This window comes from Urtica dioica, unplaced genomic scaffold, assembly GCF_054948205.1.
Source record: "Urtica dioica subsp. dioica isolate 48M unplaced genomic scaffold, U.dioica_male_clone48M_v1_H2 Urtica_dioica_male_H2_contig_19, whole genome shotgun sequence".
Taxonomy (NCBI): Eukaryota; Viridiplantae; Streptophyta; class Magnoliopsida; order Rosales; family Urticaceae; genus Urtica; species Urtica dioica.
In genome coordinates, this window is record NW_028297221.1 from 97,501 (window position 1) to 107,500 (window position 10,000).

Here is a 10,000-nt window from a genome sequence, read left to right on the forward strand (position 1 = left end):
GCGGGATCCGAAGTATCCGCTTTGTTGGGTAGAATGCCTTCGGCTGTGGGTTATCAACCCACTCTTAGTACCGAAATGGGTACTTTACAAGAAAGAATTACTTCTACCAAAGAGGGTTCCATAACTTCTATTCAAGCAGTTTATGTACCTGCGGACGATTTGACCGATCCAGCTCCGGCCACGACATTTGCACATTTAGATGCTACTACCGTACTATCAAGAGGATTGGCCGCCAAAGGCATCTATCCAGCAGTAGATCCATTAGATTCAACGTCAACTATGCTCCAACCTCGGATTGTTGGTGAGGAACATTATGAAACTGCGCAAAGAGTTAAACAAACTTTACAACGCTACAAAGAACTTCAAGACATTATAGCTATCCTTGGGTTGGACGAATTATCTGAAGAAGATCGCTTAACCGTAGCAAGAGCACGAAAAATTGAGCGTTTCCTATCACAACCTTTTTTCGTAGCAGAAGTATTTACGGGTTCCCCAGGGAAATATGTTGGTCTAGCTGAAACAATTAGAGGGTTTAAATTGATTCTTTCTGGAGAATTGGATGGTCTTCCTGAACAGGCCTTTTATTTGGTAGGTAACATTGATGAAGCTACTGCGAAAGCTGTGAACTTATAAATGGAGAGCAAATTCAAGAAATGACCTTAAATCTTTGTGTATTGACTCCGAATCGAATTGTTTGGGATTCAGAAGTCAAAGAAATAATTTTATCGACTAATAGTGGACAAATTGGCATATTACCCAATCATGCACCTATTGCCACATCTGTAGATATAGGTATTTTGAGAATACGACTTAATAACCAATGGTTAACGATGGCTCTCATGGGAGGTTTTGCAAGAATAGGGAATAATGAAATCACTATTTTAGTAAATGATGCGGAGAAGGGTAGTGACATTGATCCACAAGAAGCTCAACAAACTCTTGAAATGGCGGAAGCTAACTTGAGTAAAGCTGAAGGCAAGAGACAAACAATTGAGGGAAATCTAGCTCTCAGACGCGCTAGGACACGAGTAGAGGCTATCAATATGATGTCGTAACTAATTGGTGTGTCCAAATAAGCAAAATAAGTGTATAAACGGAAGTTCTGTTTATATACCTATTTTGCTTCTGTTGATTAAAATGAAAATTAAGAATCCAATCAAGTCAAGTAGAATCGACTTTTCATGCAACTAAAGAATTTGAAATTGAAAAATTCAATAGAGCAATAGAATAGGATCAAAAATAAATAAATAAAAGCGAATGAGTAGAAAAACTCATTATATTTTTATAAGCTGCTATCTTATCTAATAAGATCTACCTACTATTGGATTTGAACCAATGACTCCTGCCGTATGAAAGCAATACTCTAACCACTGAGTTAAGTAGGTCATTTATCATCACAAAGAAAAAAAAAAAGAGGATCTATCACATTGATAGATTATAAATTGCTTATTACTTATACGCAATACCAATCAAAGAGATATGATCTTATACCATGTGATATTCATCTTGACAAGAAATTATCTATATGATAAAATGTGTATCACAAACATAAGGGCTATAGCTCAGTTAGGTAGAGCACCTCGTTTACACGCGCGCCAATGTTTTTCAGAGGAGTCTATAGAGGAATTGATGTCTTACTCTATGCTTTTTAGGAATAAAAGAAGAGAACAACAGCCTGACAAAAGGTTTGGTCCTATTCAGGCGCCTATCTAATATAGAAATAGAACCAATCATTGATTTGAGATATTGATAAGGTGAATACTTATTCAATGCTAAGCCTAATGAGTATAAGGACCTCAAAAAGTCTCTTTTCGTTCTATCTTATGAACTTTAAGGTGTATAAAGTTTCATATTTGATTCAAGCATAGTGATAGAGACTTTATTTAACTTAAGTTTATATAGGCAAAAAGCACACCTACGTCAGGATAACCCTTCTTTGAAACACTTTGGTAGTGCCCCTGTATTGGAACATAATGAATCAGAGCACGTGGAGCCATCTTTATTTTTTATATTAAGAAAAAATATAAAATATGGTAGACTAATGATATTTATGTCGGTTAATGAAGGAGCCCAATGCAAAAAAAGGCATGTTGGGTCTTTAAAAGAGTTCAAATCATATTGATAATAATCAGTTGGGGCTCTTTTACCGAGAAGGTCTACGGTTCGAGTCCGTATAGCCCTAATATAAAGAAGAACCTTAGAAAAAAAAATCGAAGTAAAAAGAATCTTCTTGAAACAAGACATATACCACAAGAACCAAACGAAACTAAAGGATTCGATGAAAATAAAGGGGTTTTTTCTAAAGAGTTATGGCTAACTTGACAATTAATTCCAATTCGGATTGACTAATTCGATATATTTTCTACATTAATGGGAGTACGTTTATGTTTTTGCTTTACGAATATGATATTTTCTGGGCGTTTCTGATAATATCAAGTTGTATTCCTATTTTTGCATTTTTAATTTCCGGAGTTTTAGCCCCGATTAGCAAAGGACCAGAAAAACTTTCTAGTTATGAATCGGGAATAGAACCAATGGGGGATGCTTGGTTACAATTTAGAATCTGTTATTATATGTTTGGTTTAGTTTTTGTTGTTTTTGATGTTGAAACGGTTTTTCTTTATCCATGGGCTATGAGTTTCGATGTATTGGGGGTATCTATTTTTATAGAAGCTTTAATTTTCGTACTAATACTAATTATTGGTTCAATTTATGCATGGCGAAAAGGAGCTTTGGAATGGTCTTAGCTGTTGAATATTCATCCAACAATAAAAAAAATGGAGATAATTATGAATCCCATTATTGAGTTTCCTTTATTTGATCGAACAACCCAAAATTCAGTCATTTTAACTACATCAAGTGATCTTTCAAATTGGTCAAGACTCTCCAGTTTATGGCCGCTTCTTTATGGTACCAGTTGTTGTTTTATTGAATTTGCTTCATTAATAGGCTCACGATTTGACTTTGATCGGTATGGACTGGTGCCAAGATCTAGTCCTAGACAGGCGGACCTAATTCTAACTGCAGGTACAGTAACAATGAAAATGGCTCCTTCTTTAGTGAGATTATATGAACAAATGCCGGAACCAAAATATGTTATTGCTATGGGAGCATGTACAATAACAGGGGGGATGTTCAGTACCGATTCTTATAGTACTGTTCGGGGGGTCGATAAGCTAATTCCAGTGGATGTTTATTTGCCGGGATGTCCGCCTAAACCGGAAGCTGTTATAGATGCTATAACAAAACTGCGTAAAAAAATATCTCGAGAAATCTATGGAGATCAACCCCCCGAACAGGAAAATCGGTGTTTTACGACCTGCCACAAGTTTTGTGTTGGACGGCGCACTCGAAATTCTAATCAAGGATTACTGTATCAACCACCATATACTTCAGAGATCCCGATCAAAACCTTTTTCCAATACAAAAGTTCAGTATCTTCGCCCGAATTTATGAATTAGACACTTTATACAGAAAAACAAAGGACGAGTCAATCTTTATAAATTTTCTCGTAAATGTATAAATAGAAAATACTATTCTTGGAATACTTATACAAAAAAATGTGGGAGAGAGAAAAAAGATGCATAGCCATTTGTCTTTTTGGTTAATTAAACATGGGATACTTCATAGATCTTTGGGTTTTGATTACCAAGGAGTAGAAACTTTACAAATAAAGCCGGAGGATTGGCATTCTATTGCGGTCATTTTATATGTATATGGATACAATTATCTACGTTCTCAATGTGCTTATGATGTAGCACCGGGCGGCCTTTTATCCAGTGTATATCATCTTACGAGAATAGAATATGGCATAGATCAGCCGGAAGAAGTATGTATAAAAGTATTTGCTCCAAGGGGGAGTCCTAAAATTCCGTCCGTTTTCTGGGTTTGGAAAAGTGTGGATTTTCAAGAAAGAGAATCTTATGATATGTTAGGAATCTCTTTTGATAATCATCCGCGTCTGAAACGTATCTTAATGCCCGAAAGTTGGATAGGATGGCCTTTACGCAAGGATTATATTGCTCCTAATTTTTATGAAATACAAGATGCTTATTGAATAAGCAGAAACAAATCTTCACTTCTTCAACAACGCGAGATATGCAAAGAGATAGAGATGAAGTCTATTTCATTTATTATGGATAAGATAAATAAAAAAACAATACAATTTTATAGATTCATTAAGATATTCCGATTTCAAGATACTTTTGGGGGATGAGCCCAGTCAATAGGATAAAATTCAAAGAGTTCATGATGCCGAACTCTATATTGCGCGCGTCATTTAGATGGGGCTCCATAAAATCTTATAGTAGAATATGAAAAACAGAGAGGAAGAGGAAAAAGGATTAGAAAACCAACAAATTTAGTTAGCTTTTTCGTTAGCTTTTGTAATATGTATGTTGACCCTATCAATTAATTTTTAGATACTCATACAAATTGCTCGTGTGCCAGGAACCAGATTTGAACTGGTGACACGAGGATTTTCAGTCCTCTGCTCTACCAGCTGAGCTATCCCGACCATAGATGGCGCATCATTCTCATTTTAAATGAGGATTCGGGTCTATGTCAATTAAAAAGAAAGATGAAAGGGGTATTACAAAGTAATACTTATACTCTAGTGGATTTTTTTAGATCTTCAAAAAGAGTACTACGTAAGTTTACGTATAGTAATTTCAAAAATTAATTTAAAATTTAAATTAAGGGCGTTTTATCAAAGATGTTCATTTATACGTTTTTAATATATTAAAATGAAAAAGTAGTTGGATAATAAAAAAATTTGCACTTATATCCAATTAGAATGAACGATAAACATAACGAATTTTGAACCACTAATAAACTGAGAGGATAGGCTCAATAATTAGAGGATCAAATGGGACTTTTTGGGGATAGAGGGACTTGAACCCTCACGATTTTTAAAGTCGACGGATTTTCCTCTTACTATAAATTTCATTGTTGTCGATATTGACATGTAGAATGGGACTCTATCTTTATTCTTGTCCAATGAATAGCTTTTTTCTGATTTTGATGGAAATCAATAGGATCCATGAATATTTGATCTCTTTTTTCAACTTAGAATTAATTTGATTCATTAGAGAGAGTATTTCAGTACGGATACGCTTATATGGAGCTTTGATAGAAGGATTCCTTTACTAACGCAACGCATCCAACTCCGTTTGTTAGAACAGCTTCCGTTGAGTCTCTGCACCTATCCTTTTTTTTATCGCTTGTTTTTATAACACCAGATTTGGTTCAGGATTGCCCATTTTTAATTCCAGGGTTTCTCTGAATTTGAAAGTTATCACTTGGCAGGTTTCCATACCAAGGCTCAATCCAATTAAGTCCGTAGCGTCTACCAATTTCGCCATATCCCCCTACTTACAAAGTAAGTAGGATATCATTATCCTAACTTTTTTATTTCAGTTATATTATGATTCAATATACACTCAATATATTTTATTGATTCATACATAACATATATATAGTATATTATACTACATATATAGTATATATAGGCTTAATAGTATTATTCTAGGTATATATATTTTTTACCTAATTTTTATTATTTTTAGCGTTCAATTTTGAATACTTGAACGATCGATTCTTTTGTTTTTGTGTTAGTCCTTATCGAACGAAAAATAACTAAAAGGAATTTGAATTATTCTATATATTGAATAATTAAATATCGCTAACAAATCTAATGGCTATAACTAAAAATTCCCTTTTTAATAAAAAAACAATTTAAACTGAACGAATTTAAATAAATTCGTTTAATTTTTGGATTTTATATTTCTAGATATTTAAAATTTTAAATCGACTCCGCTAATTTATTTAAAGTTATTTGTTTCAATTATGTAATAAAAATTGAACCCAATTAAAGGTTTTTTAAATAAAATTAGATTACTAAATCTAAATATAGTATAGGAAAAACCATTAAAAAAAATATTACTATCTAATTAAAATATCGATAATCATATATTTGATAAAAGAAAAGGATCCAATTAGAAATTAATTGTTATGTGACGAGTTAATAGCGAAAATTCCTGTAGTTTACTAAACTCCTGTATGTATACAATTTATATTATGTGAGCCCACTTAGCTCAGAGGTTAGAGCATCGCATTTGTAATGCGATGGTCATCGGTTCGACTCCGATAGCGGGCTTTTCTCCATCTGTTTGATTTTTTTCATAGTGGAAAATGTGAAATCAAATAAATTGAAAAGGCTTCTTATACTTTTACCAAATGGCACCCTTGTAGTATCTCCTAAGAAATTATAATAAAAAAAGAATTGAAGGAGTTTTTTCTATGTCCACTAAATCAATCAAGAAAAAAACCCTTACTTTTTTTGATGTTTATATTCTTATTAGAATAATTTCTATTAATATGATAAAAAAAATATGTTTTAAGAGTTTTTAGTATTTACTCGTTTTATATTATTTAATCTAAATACGATAAATTAGATATATAATCTATTAAGGCCAGGATATTAAGAGAATTCATCTAATTATTCTTTCTAGTATAATATTTCAATAAATTTTTATCAATTTTTTATTGAATTTACATTTTATGTTGTATTTTTCTTTTTTTATATTTATTCTTTAGTTTAATTTCATATTTCATTTCGGTTTATGCAACTTCATAAGGAGTCTTTATGTCGCGTTACAGAGGACCACGTTTCAAAAAAATACGTCGTCTGGGTGCTTTACCGGGACTAACAACTAAAAAGCCTAGAACAGGAAACGATTTTAGAAACCAATTACGCCCCGGTAAAAAATCTCAATATCGTATTCGTTTAGAAGAAAAACAAAAATTACGCTTTCATTATGGTCTTACAGAACAACAATTACTTAAATACGTTCATATCGCCGGAAAAGCAAAAGGGTCCACAGGTCAAGTTTTACTACAATTGCTTGAAATGCGGTTGGATAACATCCTTTTTAGATTAGGTCTAACTTCGACTATTCCTCAAGCCCGCCAATTGGTTAACCATAGACATATTTTAGTTAATGGTGGTATAGTAGATATACCAAGTTATCGCTGCAAACCCCGCGATATTATTATCGTGAGAGATAAACAAAAATCTAAGTCTCTGGTTCAAAAGTATATTGATTCATCCTCCCGTGAGGAATTGCCAAAACATTTGACCCTTCATCCATTCCAATATAAAGGATCGGTCAATGAAATACTAGATAGTAAATGGGTCGGTTTGAAAATAAATGAATTGCTGGTTGTAGAATATTATTCTCGTCAGACTTAAATCTAACTAAAATAAGAAGAATTTGGACAATTTTACCCTCCCTTTACACCCATATAAAGAGTAAGGGGTTTTTTCCGAGGATTTTTTCCTGTTCATGTCTCGTATCATAGATTGATAGGGAGGTTTTAATTCCTTGTCCATTCTTTCTAGTATTTTAAATATTATAGCAATTGGGATTAGGAATAGCGAAAATATATCCAAGAAAGCCCTAACTGTTGCAATAATTAATCGTGTATTTTATTTGAGATATTGCGTTTAATAACATTAACGTTGTTATTGAATTAGGTGACGGGTACGGAAAGAGAGGGATTCGAACCCTCGGTAAACAAAAGCCTACATAGCATTTCCAATGCTACGCCTTGAACCACTCGGCCATCTCTCCTACATAATGATAAAGTTGCTAATAAATCGAAAAAATAGTTTTGGTTTTTGGATAAAAGCATACACTCTATTTTAACTAAAAAAAGGGAAAAAACTTTTTAAAATCTTAGTCGAGGCTAGGTAAATTAGATAATTTTGTGGGACAAATTGTAAAAAAAAAGCATTTATTCGTGTCATGTTTACGAAGATGGGACTCCTTATTTTATTTTTTAAAAATTGTCTACCGGATTAAATAAATTAGTTGGACCCACTTCACCGATTGCTCATTTTTTTATACTATTTTTAATGGCGCTTTTTAGATCATTTTTTAGTTTAGACCTTTATTCTATTTTATTTTCATCCATGATAGAGCAATTATTCAACTCTTTTTCCTCTTTGGATCATAATTTACTCAAAACTTCTTGAATTTTCCTACAGCTTCAAATAAATTCGGTAATTCTTCAACTTTGATGCAATCTAAAAATTTTCCAATATTTTTAATACAACTATATTTTCATTTCAATAAAATCTAACCGTTCTCAATATTTATTAGTTTTTATGGATTCCTGCAAAAAAGAATTTGAGTTTGAGTAGAAGTTTAATTTTACTGAGTCTGGTTTTATGTTATTTTGTATTGGAAAATTCCTTTAATTGTGGGATTATTTTCTCACGAAGGGAATTAAAATAAATTATAGCATGAATTTCTGCCTATGTCTAGATCTGGAATAACTGGAAATTTTATTGATAAGACCTTCTCTATTGTAGCCAATATATTATTACGAATAATTCCGACAACTTCGGGGGAGAAGGAGGCATTCGCTTATTACAGAGATGGTGCGATTTGATTCTTTTTTTTTAGTTATTTTCTACTTTATCTTTAATTTTTAGAATTAAATTTATTTATATTTTTTAATGTTCTTAGGAGAAAGTAGCATGATACTTATTCGAGATATAAGGAATAAAAATTATTTGAAATAAATCTACGCTTGTTGAAGGTGAAGTTTGTAAATAAATCAAGCCCTTCTGTCGTGTATCCCCGATTAATGCAACCTCAAATGCTTTAATTGTTGATTATAAGTATTGAGCGAAAGGTTACACCTATGCTTGTGTTAGGTCAAACCTCCTCCACTAGTACTAATAGGAGGCATAGAGGAAGAGGCACTACTTTTTGGAATCAACAACAGGAAAACTTTGTTATAAATTAGACTTTTTCCTTATGAGGATCAGGACTCGCAAGAATGGTTGGGACAACAAACACCCATCTCGTTCGTGTTTGGATACCCGTATAACCATAGAAAACTGTTGAAGTGACTAATTCCTGAAAATTACGCGGCATTTAGACAAAAAAATTGCAGGAGTCACCCCTTTTTTATCTAGTATCAACAGATTTGATGTTGAGGAAAAATCTTTTACAAAAAGGTTGGTTAGAGATTTCTTGTAAAAACACCAGCCCCACTTAGTTTATAATGAGAAAATTTCAATCTTTTTTGATTCCATGTATTAGTTTCATTATGTACATAAAGGAGGAGCCGTATGAGATGAAAATCTCATGTACGGTTCTGAAACGGAGATTTTTTGAATCGAATGACGACCGTAACGGATGTCGGCTCAATCCGAAGGAAATTATGCGGAAGCTTTACAGAATTATTATGAAGCTATGCGACTAGAAATTGATCCCTATGACCGAAGTTATATACTTTATAACATAGGCCTTATCCACACAAGAAACGGAGACCATACAAAAGCTTTGGAATATTATTTTCGTGCACTAGAGCGAAACCCATTCTTACCACAAGCCTTTAATAATATGGCCGTGATCTGTCATTACGTGCGACTATCTCCACTATAGAAATAAAAAAGGAAAAAGAACATAAAAATACTAGAAAAACCAAATATAGGCTTTCTACATATGTATCGTCCACAACAACGATTTTTATCAGCTGTAGCAACCAAATTAACTTCATAAAATTTTAAGAAGAAATAGGAATGCCTAGATACTTTTATTCGATGGATAAAGGATCTAATTGATAGAGGAAGCGCCGTAAAGATCAATTCGCGAGGTTTTGGGACAATATAATAAAAAACCTGCTTATTTATGTCTATGTCATGATATGAAATAAAAGTTAGGAATCCACTTCTGTAATAGAGTGGATCCCCTAAGGTATTGAGCAGCGGTGTAGCATCAGATCCCAAAGATAGTAAGCCTTTCTTATAAAAGAAAGTCTTTTTCACGGATTCTATAATAAATATCGTTATATATTAAACCGAGATAGTTACCTTTTTAGAAAACTCTACTGATGGCGGAAATGCCTCTACTTTAATAAAGGCGGGAGAAAAGATAAAACTGAGTAAATTAGTAATCAAAATTCCAGTTTGAAACTCATAACT

The 10,000-nt window shown here is 32.9% G+C and overlaps 1 protein-coding gene and 4 non-coding genes across 5 annotated transcripts; 2 read left to right on the forward strand and 3 right to left on the reverse strand.

The window, feature by feature from the left end:
- Positions 1-1,312: 1,312 nt before the first annotated feature.
- On the reverse strand, positions 1,313-1,385 carry TRNAM-CAU (transfer RNA methionine (anticodon CAU)). The gene has a single exon. It is a non-coding gene; the product is annotated as a tRNA-Met (tRNA).
- Positions 1,386-4,443: 3,058 nt separating this feature from the next.
- Positions 4,444-4,516, reverse strand: TRNAF-GAA (transfer RNA phenylalanine (anticodon GAA)). The gene has a single exon. It is a non-coding gene; the product is annotated as a tRNA-Phe (tRNA).
- Positions 4,517-6,084: 1,568 nt separating this feature from the next.
- On the forward strand, positions 6,085-6,157 carry TRNAT-UGU (transfer RNA threonine (anticodon UGU)). The gene has a single exon. It is a non-coding gene; the product is annotated as a tRNA-Thr (tRNA).
- Positions 6,158-7,547: 1,390 nt separating this feature from the next.
- TRNAS-GGA (transfer RNA serine (anticodon GGA)) lies at positions 7,548-7,634 on the reverse strand. The gene has a single exon. It is a non-coding gene; the product is annotated as a tRNA-Ser (tRNA).
- Positions 7,635-8,151: 517 nt separating this feature from the next.
- Positions 8,152-9,217, forward strand: LOC149376300 (uncharacterized). The gene is given in 3 exon segments (XM_089606498.1): positions 8,152-8,812; positions 8,815-8,880; positions 8,883-9,217. Coding segments are annotated over 3 exon segments (207 nt in total). The 5' UTR covers positions 8,152-8,712; the 3' UTR covers positions 8,924-9,217.
- Positions 9,218-10,000: the final 783 nt, after the last annotated feature.